This window comes from Mytilus galloprovincialis, chromosome 11 (assembly GCF_965363235.1).
Source record: "Mytilus galloprovincialis chromosome 11, xbMytGall1.hap1.1, whole genome shotgun sequence".
NCBI lineage: Eukaryota > Metazoa > Mollusca > Bivalvia > Mytilida > Mytilidae > Mytilus > Mytilus galloprovincialis.
This window is the reverse complement of record NC_134848.1, coordinates 81,446,607-81,461,006: the sequence shown is the minus strand read 5'-3', so window position 1 is coordinate 81,461,006 and position 14,400 is coordinate 81,446,607. Positions and strand designations below refer to the sequence as shown.

Sequence of the window (14,400 nt, the reverse complement as noted above, 5' to 3'; positions counted from 1 at the left end):
AGGGCCTTTGAAAGCTGACTATGCGGTATCAGCTATATTCATTGTTGAAGAACGTACGGTGATCTTTAGTTATTAATTTCTGTGTCATTTGGTCTCTTGTGGAAAGTAACGTCTCATTGGCTATCATACCACATCTTCTTTTTTATAGTATAGTGTGCAGGAGTTTTTAAAAACAAGTTTGTTTGGACTGGTATCTTAAGTGTTCATGGGTAGGGTACCAGTGTACATAACTCTACTGTGGCTTCATTATTATTCGTTGGATACCAGTTTTCATGGTATTCACTGGTAAAGGTGATCCAAGAATTTAAGGTGGTACCTAACACTACAGGGAGATAACTCTGTAAAGTTAGCTAAACGTTTTAATCACGTTGTGTTGTAAAATGAATATAAAGCTTCTCCATGATCAAAATTGGTGTTTGTCAAACTGCTATATAACCAGACTGAGTGTAATTTTTCTGACAAAACAGTTGGTTCAACATTTTTAAAATTTTTATATTTTTGTTCAGGTCAAAGTAAATACTTTGACAAAATTTTATGAAAATTAAAGGAGCCAAATTAATTTTAGTGAAAGTGTTGGGTACCACCTTAAATATTCAACAAGTTACATATTTTCTATCAGGTTGTACTTATCCTTTGGTAAAAACACAAAACAAAATATACACGAAAATGTAAGTTTTCTGGAATCCATGAAAATTAGTACCCACGACAATAAATGACTTCACAGTATTTGATACTAACTTTGGCAAGTTCTAGACTGGCATCAGAATAGTTCCACAGCGTATTCAGTGTATAGTAAGTTGGAAACCAGATTCCATCATTTTTAAAAATTCCTTTCTTGTTTAATGATGTCAACATCTTCATGGCTATTTCTGTAAAAAAAACCAAAAAAATGCAGTTTTAAATCATGAATTAGAATGCTTGTGAGCACTGAGAGAAAAAGATTACATTCATTTTATAATGAGAACCAAGAGTTGAACTTTGTATCAAGCATGGGAAGGCATTACAATGAAATTAATGGCGCAACTACAAAAATGGATAAAGGAAGACAACTCAAATTTTACAAAAACAATGTCATGATATTTTTTAGAACAGATATAATTTTGATTAATGCACTGCATGCACACACTTACATTGCAAATATGATCAAAAATGGGGAAAAAAAAATCTGTTTATGTAGTCTATAGCAATTGTTTCCTATATAGCTATCTATAAATTGTTAGCTACGACTTATAAAGACCCAACAGTAAGTGGCAAAACATAAAGATCAGAATAAAGAATTCCCTTGCAGTAATCCAGGATGAGGTTGTCTTTTTATAGTTTTAATTTTCTACCGAGGTTTTAAGACAAATGCAGCAGACTTTTGTATCCACCCTGATTATTATTGTACTGTTAGAAGGTGTTGGTTTACTTGCGTAGATGTTTAATTTATTTATCAGAGATTATTTTTTTTAATGGTTGCTGTTGTAATACATATAATGATTTATACTACATCTAATTTTGTTATGGTATGCAGAATGGGTTGTTTAAGGCTGTAAGGTGACCTATATATTGTTAACTTTCATTTAATTTGGCCTCTGGTGGACGGCAATTATAATACATCTTCTTATTACCATACTTTTTTTTCAAATTGTTACACTGTAAAAGATATGTTGTTCTAATGTTCATCTAACACTTTTTTCTCATTGTCAACACTCCATTTCTATGTAAACAGTTATAAAGCTGACTGCTTTTTGACATTTCACCATTTTTAATGTGTTCTTTGAAGAATTTTTACACTTTTACTTATAAGTAAAATGGTTTTATTCAACATGCCTATAGAGATAATTACTTGAATGATTTCTGCAAAATTATAATTCATTTTGATCCTTATCATTTACCTGCAAAGTCCTGCTCCTTAAGAACATGGCCTATCTTATGTCTAACACCTTTATGACTCCAGTAGGTATCCCCAATACTTTTCACTAGTTTCATCCCTTCCCCTCGATCGTAATCCTCTAGTGCCTTTAATGCCATAACTATTTCTTTAATTCTTGGTAAAAGTTCTTCTTCTTTTAAGTTTTTAACATTACACAGCAGATCAAAGTTAACATCTCCGTTCGGTTGTCCATCAGCCAGTCTGTCATTTGATTGGTTAGACTGTGAGGACTTCATACCATCTGACCTTTGACCTGTATCTACATCCATTTTACAATTGTATGTTGTCTCTAGTAGGCTAATTGGTCCATCTGAAATCAAACAGAAAATAGAGATAGACATAATGCTTTACTTTTTACAAATTGTGACTTTGAAGGTCAAGAGTTGTCTCAACAGAACACATACCACATCTTCTTATATTTATGAGGGTCCTAAATAAGACTCCTAAAAGGGGTACCTTCATGACCAAAAATGGTAATAAATTTTGCGAGATGACGATAATGGTATATTTTGGTGCATGATGATAAATTTTAAATGTACAATTTCTTGGAGACAATTAAAACATTGATTGATTTGACAAATAACATTATTTTTTTCTTAAAAACTAGTGAGGCTAGTGAGGGAGTTACCATTTGATTTTAAAGGGGGTTAAGAGGGCGCAGAACAGGAGTTTAATTTAGGAAAAAAACAAGAATATGTCCATAGTACACGAATGCCCCATCCACACTATTGAATATGTCCATAGTACATGAATGCACCATTCACACTATTATTTTTGATGTTCAGTTGACCATGCAAATGGGGTCAAAACTCTAATTTGGCATATAAATTAGAAAGATCATATCATAGGGGACATGTGTACTAAGTTTCAAGTTGATTGGATTTTAACTTCATCAAAAACTACCTCAACAAAAAGCTTTAACCTGAAAAAAAGGCAGGATGCATGAGCAGATTTGTAAAAAAAAGACAGGATGACAATTTGTGTAAAAAAAGTCAGGATAAACCAGTAAAGAGAGGAAAGAACAGAGTAAAAAATAAAAAGACAGGGCAGAGATTACAACTAAATACAGGACAACATTTTTCATTCTAGCACAAACTTATGGTAATCAATTTAAATCAGAATATTTGACCTAATTACTGGACAAATGAACAGATGATAAACTCTAAGAATAACATATCACAATGTACATGCAGACTAGAAAAACATAATGCCTGCCCATCTATCATTGTATAAGTCAAATGAAATGTCAATTGCGTTCTCTAAATTTCTGCCATGAAGTGTATCGATTCCCCCCCTTTTTGCCCCTCCTTCCACAACATTTTCTCCCCACTTTATGTTGAAAACCTTGCTAGGTAGATTGTTATAAGTAAAATATAAAACCTTTACCTTCTATCTGTTCCTCACACGTCAGTTTTTTTACATGTCATGGTGATAATTATATTGGACAAATATTTACATATGCAGACAAAATTGAGATCCTATTTGTGTTGTGTAAACAATCAAGCTAATTCCTTATAACATTTAACTAGAGGCTCTAAAGAGCCTGTGTCGCTCACCTTGGTCTATGTGACTATTAAACAAAGGAAGCAGATGGATTCATGACAAAATTGTATTTTGGTGATGGTGATGTGTTTGTACATCTTACTTATGAACTTGGCCCAGTAGTTTCAGTGGAAAATGTTAGTAAAAATTTACAAATTTTATAAAAATTGTTGAAAATTGACTATAAAGGACAATAACTCCTTAGGGGTCAATTGACCATTTCGGTCATGTTGACTTATTTGTAAATCTTACTTTGCTGAACATTATTGCTGTTTACAGTTTATCTCTATCTATAATAATATTCAAGACAATAACCAAAAACAGCAAAATTTCCTTAAAATTACCAATTCAGGGGCAGCAACCCAACAACGGATTGTCTGATTTGTCTGAAAATTTGAGGGCTTATAGATCTTGACCGGATAATCAATTTAACCATGTACACATTTGCTCTAAACGCTTTGGTTTTTGAGTTATAAGCCAAAAACTGCATTTTACCCCTATGTTCTATTTTTAGCCATGGCGGCCATCTTGGTTGGATGGCCGGGTCATCAGACACATTTTTTAAACTAGATACCCCAAAGATGATTGTGGATAAGTTTGGATTAATTTGGCCCAGTAGTTTCAGAGGAGAAGATTTTTGTAAAAGATTACTAAGATTTACGAAAAATGGTTAAAAATTGACTATAAAGGGCAATAACTCCTAAAGGGGTCAACTGACCATTTTGGTCATGTTGACTTATTTGTAAATCTTACTTTGCTGAACATAATGGCTGTTTACAGTTTATCTCTATCTATAATAATATACAAGATAATAACCAAAAACAGCAAAATTTCCTTAAAATTACCAATTCAGGGGCAGCAACCCAACCACAGGTTGTCAGATTCATCTGAAAATTTCAGGGTAGATAGATCTTGACCTGATAAACAATTTTACCCCATGTCAGATTTGCTCTAAATGCTTTGGTTTTCAAGTTATAAGCCAAAAACTGCATTTTACCCCTATGTTCTATTTTTAGCCGTGCAACACATTTTTTAAACTAGATACCCCAAAGATAATTGTGGCCAAGTTTGGATAAATTTGGCCCAGTAGTTTCAGAGGAGAAGATTTTTGTAAAAGATTACTAAGATTTACGAAAAATGGTTAAAAATTGACTATAAAGAGCAATAACTCCTATATGGGTCAACTGACCATTTCGGTCATGTTGACTTATTTGTAAATCTTACTTTGCTGAACATTATTGCTGTTTACAGTTTATTTCTATCTATAATAATTTTCAAGATAATAACCAAAAACAGTAAAATTTCCTTAAAATTACCAATTCAGGGGCAGGAACCCAACAACGGGTTGTCCGATTTATCTGAAAATTTCAGGGCAGATAGATCTTGACCTGATAAACAATTTAATCCCCATTTCAGATTTGCTCTAAACGCTTTGGTTTTTGAGTTATAAGCCAAAAACTGCATTTTACCCCTATGTTCTATTTTTAGCCATGGCGGCCATCTTGGTTGGATGGCCGGATCATTGGACACATTTTTTAAACTAGATACCCCAAAGATGATTGTGGATAAGTTTGGATTAATTTGGCCCAGTAGTTTCAGAGGAGAAGATTTTTGTAAAAGATTACTAAGATTTACGAAAAATGGTTAAAAATTGACTATAAAGGGCAATTACTCCTATATGGGTCAACTGACCATTTCGGTCATGTTGACTTATTTGTAAATCTTACTTTGCTGAACATTATTGCTGTTTACAGTTTATTTCTATCTATAATAATTTTCAAGATAATAACCAAAAACAGTAAAATTTCCTTAAAATTACCAATTCAGGGGCAGGAACCCAACAACGGGTTGTCCGATTTATTTGAAAATTTCAGGGCAGATAGATCTTGACCTGATAAACAATTTAACCCCGTCATATTTGCTCTAAATGCTTTGGTTTTTGAGTTATAAGCCAAAAACTGCATTTTACCCCTATGTTCTATTTTTAGCCATGGCGGCCATTTTGGTTGGTTGGCCGGGTCACTGGACACATTTTTTAAACTAGATACCCCAATGATGATTGTGGCCAAGTTTGGTTTAATTTGGCCCAGTAGTTTCAGAGGAGAAGATTTTTGTAAAAGTTAACGCAGGACGACGACGGACGACGACGCCGGACGCCGGACGCCAAACGCCAAGTGATGGGAAAAGCTCACTTGGCCCTTCGGGCCCGGTGAGCTAAAAATAAAATTATATATATATAAAAAAAATCTTTTTAAGACAAATATGATATCAGGCATTAATCATCGTATGAGAATTTGTGACTTGGAATTTAAATAAGAAAATCTTACAGAATAAATACCAAACTCACAGTAAGATTTTCTTATTTAATTTCAAGCCAAATTTGCATGCAAAGGTAAATGTTGATACAATATGAAACCAGTCTTCACAATAAACTTTTTAAACTTCAGGCCCCTAGCTAATTTTTTTGAAAATTTTAGCAAAATTCTGTTCTCCTGTAGATTTGATTTTTACAGGCCTGCAAGCTATTTCACATGCCTGGGGTGCTGAGCCTGCGGTGCTGAGCCTGTGGTTACATGAGTGTGAAGACTGTGACTTCTACTGTTATATAAAAAAGATGTGGTAGGATTTCCAATGAGACAACTATCCACAAAAGACCAAAATGACACAGACATTAACAACTATAGGTCACCGTACAGCCTTCAGCAATGAGCAAAGCCCATACCGCATAGTGAGCTATAAAAGGCCCACGATAAGACAATGTAAAACAATTCAAATGAGAAAACTAACAGCCTTATTTATGTAAAACTAGAGGCTCTTAAGAACCTGTGTCGCTCACCTTGGTCTATGTGCATACATGTATTAAACAAGGGACACAGATGGATTCATGACAAAATTGTGTTTTGATGATGGTGATGTGTTTGTAGATCTTACTTTACTGAACATTCTTGCTACTTGCAATTTTCTCTATCTATAATAAGCTTGGCCCTTTAGATACACAGAGAAAAATATTTTGTAAAAATTTACAAAACTTTATAAAATTAATGAATATTGTTAAAAATTGACTATAAAGGGCAATAACTCTTTGAGGGGTCAACTGACCATTTAGGTCATGTTGAATTATTTGTAGATCTTACTTTGCTGAACATTATTGCTGTTGACAGTTTATCTCTATCTATAGTAATATTCAAGATAATAACCAAAAACAGAAAAAAATCTTTAAAAATTACCAATTGTGGGGCAGCAACCCAACAACCCATTGTCCAATTCATCTGAAAATTTTAGAGCAGATAAATATTGACTAGATAAACAATTTAACCCTTTCAGATTTGCTCTAAATGCTTTGGTTTCAGAGTTATAAGCCAAAATCTATATTTTAACCCTATGTTCTCTTATGTTTAGCCATGGCGGCCATTTTGGTTGGTTGGCCTGGTTACCGGACACATTTTTCAAACTTAATACTCCGATGATGATTGTGGCTAAGTTTGATGAAATTTGGCCTGGTAGTTTCAGAGAAAAAATTTTTGTAAAAGACTACAAAATTTATGAAAAATTGGTAAAAAATGACTATAAAGGGCAATAACTCTTTAAGGGGGTCAACTGACCATTTTGATCATGTTGACTTATTTGTAGATCTTACTTTGCTGAACATTATTGCTATTTACAGTTTATCTCTATCTATAATAGTATTTAAAGATAATAACCAACTAGAGGCTCTAAAGAGCCTGTGTCGCTCACCTTGGTCTATGTGACTATTAAACAAAGGAAGCAGATGGATTCATGACAAAATTGTATTTTGGTGATGGTGATGTGTTTGTACATCTTACTTTACTGAACATCCTTGCTGCTTACAATTATCTCTATCTATAATGAACTTGGCCCAGTAGTTTCAGTGGAAAATGTTAGTAAAAATTTACAAATTTTATAAAAATTGTTGAAAATTGACTATAAAGGACAATAACTCCTTAGGGGGTCAACTGACCATTTCGTTCATGTTGACTTATTTGTAAATCTTACTTTGCTGAACATTATTGCTGTTTACAGTTTATCTCTATCTATAATAATATTCAAGACAATAACCAAAAACAGCAAAATTTCCTTAAAATTACCAATTCAGGGGCAGCAACCCAACAACGGGTTGTTCGATTCATCTGAAAATTTCGGGGCAGATAGATCTTGACCTGATAAATAGTTTAACCCCATGTCAGATTTGCTCTTAATGCTTTGGTTCTTGAGTTATAAGCCAAAAACTGCATTTTACCCCTATGTTCTATTTTTAGCCATGGTGGCCATCTTGGTTGAATGGCCAGGTCATCGGACACATTTTTTAAACTAGATACCCCAAAGATGATTGTGGATAAGTTTGGATTAATTTGGCCCAGTAGTTTCAGAGGAGAAGATTTTTGTAAAAGATTACTAAGATTTACGAAAAATGGTTAAAAATTGACTATAAAGGGCAATAACTCCTAAAGGGGTCAATTGACCATTTCGGTCATGTTGACTTATTTGTAAATCTTACTTTGCTAAACATTATTGCTGTTTACAGTTTATCTCTATCTATAATAATATTCAAGATAATAAGCAAAAACTGCAAAATTTCCATAAAATAACTAATTCAGGGGCAGCAACCCAACAACGGGTTGTCCGATTTGTCTGAAAATTTCAGGGCAGATAGATCTTGACCTGATAAACAGTTTTACCCCATGTCAGATTTGCTCTAGATGCTTTGGTTTTTGAGTTATAAGCCAAAAACTGCATTTTACCCCTATGTTCTATTTTTAGCCATGGCGGCCATCTTGGTTGGTTGGCCGGGTCACCGGACACAATTTTTAAACTAGATACCCTAATGATGATTGTAACCAAGTTTGGTTGAAATTAGCCCAGTAGTTTCAGAGGAGAAGATTTTTGTAAAAGTTAACGACGGACGACGACGACGGACGACGGACGACGGACGCCGGACGCCGGACGCCGGACGCCAAGTGATGAGAAAAGCTCACTTGGCCCTTCGGGCCAGGTGAGCTAAAAACGGCAAAAATTCCTTAAAATTACCAATTTATGGGCTTCAACCCAACAACGGATTGTCCGATTCATCTGAAAATTTCAGAGCAGATACATCTTGACCTGATGAACAATTTTACCCATGTCAGATTTGCTTTAAATGCTTTGGTTTCAGAGTTATAAGCCAAAATCTACATTTTACCCCTATGTTCTATTTTTAGCCATGGCGGCCATCTTGGTTGGATGGCCGGGTCACCGGACACAATTTTAAAACTAGATACTCCAATGATGATTGTGGCTAAGCATACCTGCCAAGTTTTGAAAGTGCCCATGGGGGTTTTAGTGCGCGACAACAATTTCAAAGGTTACAATTCTTTGCGACGACTATTTTGCGTGTGCTGTTTTGTGGACTAGAAAAAGTGTCATATTTGTAAGATGAGCTTACATGCCTTTTTCTAAAGTTTATTTGCATGATTCTAGTTATTATATATCAGTAGAAAAGATGAAAATGTAGCTGCAAGACCAGGAATTAATTTCATGTGTAAGGATATTAAATAATTGTTGACTTTTCCAATTTAAAATTATGCACAAAGATAGACCTTTATCAGGTTGGGAACAACACCTAGGGGTATCCCCTCAATGTAAGGACATTAAAAACCACTTTTTAAGTAAAAATTAACACATATTCTTATATTCATATTATTTGAAGAAACTTTTCCCAAAGAATTATACATCATATGATCTATCTGGTATAATATGGTCAACACATGTCCAAGAATTTTGGTATGTTCTTGGCCTAATATATGGATATCTTCTTTATTTTTCAAAATAATTGGACCCTGCATTTAGAAAGGTAGTTCTATATACAATGTATAATGTCAGAATTCCCAATTTTTAAGTTAAATAAAAATCTACATTTTTCCTTTTTATTTTTCACAGAAGTAAAATGACCCCTTGACCATGTTGACTAAGGGAAGTCCCTCATTTAAGGGATTCCTCAAGTGGGTTTTTTTTGTTTTGTCCATGTGAAAAATAAAGAATAGTACAGTAAATGATTTGGTATTTTAATTAAATACATATCATTTATTATAGCAAGTGTAATATCAATAAATTAGTGAATAAACTACTATTTATTATCTTTATGTTAGTACTGCATCATTGAAGTTTGTCAATCAGCCATGCTTTTATTCTTATTCTGTGTAAGATCCTCCTTGCAGGTGAAAAACCATTTGCCATGTTCACGATTTTAAAAAACAGAGGAAATCAACACAAGTTCAAAATCTAGGATGTTAGAATTATCTTGAGAGAAAACGTTTTTGATTGGCTGATTAATTTGATCATGAGAAACATAGAATTTGATTGGCTGAATACAAATGTCTTCCTTGGACACAGTTCAAAATCGGGAACCATCATATTTTTCGTGTAGACCGACCGTGCGAGGGCTGAAAGGCCAGTCAAGGTCGTTAAACACCACCACATATTTTCGTGTAGATTTTCACAAAATCGTGTTTTAGAGGGTATTTCACGATCACGATCGTGCAATCGTGATAAAGGGTCAAAATCGTGTAATACACGCCTTAATCGTGAAAGTTGGCAGGTATGGCTAAGTTTGGTAAAATTTGGCCTAGTAGTTTCAGAGAAGAAGATTTTTGTAAAAGTTAACAGACAACGACGACGACGCAACAACGGACAAAGGACACAAAGTTATGAGAAAAGCTCACTCACTCAATGGCCCTTCGGCCCAGGTGAGCTAAAAATGAACAAAAAACAAATATGTAACACATAAACAAATGACAACCACTGAATTACAGGCTCCTGACTTGGGACAGGCACATACATAAATAATGTGGCGGGGTTAAACATGTTAGCGGGATCCCAACCCTCCCCGGCCCCTAACCTGGGACAGTGGTATAACAGTACAATTATAGTTCATTTATATTGATAAAGCTATCCTTCTCTGTCCTTCAAAGTATGGAATTGACAACAAGTTTATACTTTTTTATCATGATAAGTTTTGAGTAAACAAATTCACACTAATTAGTCCAAAAGTCATAATTTTAATTCTATCATCAAATAAAATTCATTCTTACCATACTGTCCAAATTATTAAAGTACACATAATTAACTCAACTTGAACTTGTCACATGATGATAACACCAAAATAATTTCCATATCAGGGGTTGGAACCCCCTTCTTTTTTTTTTTGGTTGATCAATGCATTTGAATACCCCTCCCCCACTATGACTTGGGTTGGGAAGACCAACCCCCCCCCCCCCCCCCTACTTATGCTAGAAATGACTGGATCTGACCCTGAACTGTAAACTTTATGAATGAACCATCATTGAACTTACCACTGCCTATGACAGGTTTACAGGTGTGATCTATAGAATCCCAATGTGATAGGGTCAGTGCTAACGGTACTCTTTTAAACGGAGATCGTTGTGTATTAATCTGGGTTTGTGAAGACCCTTTGGATGACTTATTACTACTACCACTGATACTTCTCTGTCGGACGAATGTTTTAACCTCCTCCCCTAAGATGTTATATTCATCTGCCATCTTATGACTTGGTGTTATCCTGCTGGTTTGCTTTTTCAAGTTTTGAAATAATCTTGTCCAGATAACATCTCCACAAGTACAGGAAGTCATTAAGAAAATCACACAAACTTTTAAATAGGTCACGTCACACAAACTGTTAAATAGGTTTTAAGTCACAAAAGCTGTCGATTATGTTACCTCACACAAACTGTCAAATATGTTATGTTCCCTTTTTAGTTATTAGGTCAATCACACTTTAAATAGGTTACAGTAACTTTTTGTAACATTATCACACACAATAAACTGTTAAATAGGTTACGTTTACTTTTAAGTTATGTCACGTCTTTTAAAGTTCGTTATTGTTCTTCCACAACACAACTTTTCTCCAGACATGTAAGTTTTTTATTAATTTCAAATCAGTTAATTACAAATATACAAATATCAACTGGTCAGAAATGTATTCAATCTAACAGAGTGTATTTCTTACTCTACAATTAATTATTATAGATCTTTACCGACATAACAGAAAGATAAATTATTATTGATAAAGTTAATATTTCTAATACACCCAATTCCTAGAAGACCTCTACCTCCAATATTTAGAAATATATTAGACCTAAACGATCGCTTTTTCAAACTTATACTTATAAATATATATATTAGTCCAAAAATACTGCTTTATAATTTCTTCCTGTTTTATATATATATATATATACATATATCTGAAACTTATTCTACATTCTAAAGAAATTCAACTACAGACTAGTCGATAAAATCTAAATCACTTTTTTGCTGCAGAATTTTTCTTCTGGAAACAACTTTCAAGTATGAATAAAAGTAGACCATAGACAGCAATCCAACAACACAAAAAAGTCAATGTTATCGTTTGGTCTGATTAGTTTTCCTAAACAAATAGTTCACTGTGTGTCTATTAATTTATTATCATCGTCCATTCCAATCTCACTATTATTTATATATTATAACTTAATAAGGTGCCATCCATGATCATATCTCAACGTATATGATGTATGTATACTGCTAAAATATAACTCCAGTCTGATATAAAGTTATAAAATATCTCTATCATTAATTGTGAGTTTATAGATGTACAGGAGAGAAATATTATTACTGTTATATGATAGCAGCTAATTTTATATTTCGACAAAAATCGGTAACTTTTTTCGTGAATATCAATATGATATCAAGGGGCATGTTAACCTTTAAGGAGTGATAAAGATTATATTAGTAGGACCTGTTCTAGCGTTTTATATCCAATAATTCTGTTATACTTAGGGAATACAACTAAGAGGGATAAATAGGGAACTTCTTCTGTTATTATACAAATGATAAACTAATAAGTTTGATGATTTTTACTTAAAGTTTTGCCAATTTTGCTAATTCAGTTACTGATATTTTTGTAGATACAATTTTCATAGATTGAGGAAATATTGCACATTCTTTTATATTTGATATCATAGTTTTTCCAAAATATCCAGATAAGCCTATACATAATAAATACCTCATTGAACACTTAAACTAATGGTACAATGTACACCCATACCCATGACATTGATGTAAAATTGGTATTCCATAACTTATAACAAATCTACAATAAGTTATTTGTGACTAATTCAAAACAGCCATTAGTTCACTCACCCAGGGTTCTAGATGTACATAATAGTTTTAAATTGTAACAAAAAAGAGGCAACAGATACCAGTTGAACAATTTGATTTAATAAATTGCAATTTGGTCAGAATTTTGAATAAGTTGCAATTGGTGGAGAGCAACACTGACAGTCAAGTCACTGTAAAATTAGTTCTCATCACTTGCTCCTTGATTTTTTATATGTTGCCGCGTAAAGATGGGAAAATGGTGTACAAAGTAGATATTAAATATTTTCCGTCCTGCTCTTAAATATGTACCCAGAAATACCAGCAGGAATTAAAATGTCCAGATCAGAGTAGACCCTCCTTGAAAAAAAACATTCTACAACTACAATGTTAATCAAGTCATGAACATTTGGGCATGTTTAGTATTTACATTGTTATCACTTAGTAATCAATAGTTTTTAAATTGATTTCATGAAATCAACAATCTTTTACTTTACATCATTTTTAAGTAATTAAGCATTTTTACATTGTTTTCATTTTAAAGTAATCTAGAATTTTTACATCATTCTCACGTGCTCAAAAACTTATAAGAAATCTATGAATTCTTGTTACCCCCATTGGAAGCCCCTGTATCTCCTTCCCAATGTTCACCAAAAACAGAAGAACAGATCACTTAACAAATTAGTAATCCTTTCCCAATGGTACATATATCACCTAACAATTATAAAGGTCACTGCATCCATATTAATACATTTTGTAATATGTACAGAACAAGTAATCACATGTCTCCCCCAGTTTACATATAAACATGCATAAAACAGTCTGACTCATAGACATGTGTCATAAAAAAAGACTTGTCCAGACACATGGTTAAAAAATAATTTCTGGCAATTAGATGTGGACTACTAAGGATTGAACTTTTATTGCTAATATATCTGTAGGTTTTTTCTGTTTCTTCTATATGTTATATATGTGTTTTGCCAAAAACACCAAAAATCGTAAAAATTCTTTCTTAAAAAGCAAATTTACACCAATAGGGTTGTAGTTTGTTGCTGTATATCATATTTGTTTTTCTTTTATTGTTTTATAAATAAATCAAGTCCTTTTAGCTTTCTAGTTTTACATTTGTCATATTTCAGGGCCTTTGATAGCTGACTATGCAGTATGGGTTTTACTCATTGCTGAAGACTGTATGCGACATATAGTTGTTAATTTCTGTGTTATTTGGTCTCTTGTTGAGAGTTCTCTCGTTCACAAGTATATTACATCTCATTATCTTTATAATAATTTGTAGATGGTCTTGCTAATAATTTTATTGTTTTGTTCATCCATTATTTTTTTCATGATTTTCAAGATAAAAGGCAATATATATGTAAGCTTCAAATCTATGTCCGGCCTCAAATCTATGTCCTTTCCGCAAATCTATGTCCTTTCCGCAAATCTATGTCCTTTTAAATATTGCGTCATAGACGTTCCAAATCTATGTCCTTTATTGTCTCAAATCTATGTCCTGTATTGTCTCACATCTATGTCCTTTATTTACTCAAATCTATGGCCATTTTTTGCTCTAATCTATGTCCTTTCATCGACGTAAAACATAACAAAATGTCATCAAGTAAACAATGAAAAGTTAACAATTACAGGTGTAACTACGGCCTTCAACACGGAGCATTAACTTACAACGAACAAACATTGTACAAGTGGTTTATATGACAAAAGCAAGGTAAACATTTTAACTATTAATACACATGGTTTAAAATTGCTTTATGTTTTGTCTTTAAAACTGGAGGGAAATCTGT

At 33.2% G+C, this 14,400-nt stretch overlaps 1 protein-coding gene across 2 annotated transcripts in view; it reads right to left on the bottom strand.

The window, feature by feature from the left end:
* LOC143052889 (uncharacterized) overlaps positions 1 to 14,400 on the bottom strand; it is a 49,645-nt gene that overhangs the window by 17,923 nt on the left and 17,322 nt on the right. For both annotated transcript variants that reach the window (XM_076226049.1, XM_076226048.1), the window contains exons 2-3: positions 1,878 to 2,225; positions 739 to 869 (exon numbers count right to left, since the gene is read on the bottom strand). In XM_076226049.1, coding sequence (XP_076082164.1) covers positions 739 to 869; positions 1,878 to 2,184 — 438 coding nt within the window. In that variant the 5' untranslated portion in view covers positions 2,185 to 2,225. The remainder of the gene's footprint in view (positions 1 to 738; positions 870 to 1,877; positions 2,226 to 14,400) is intronic.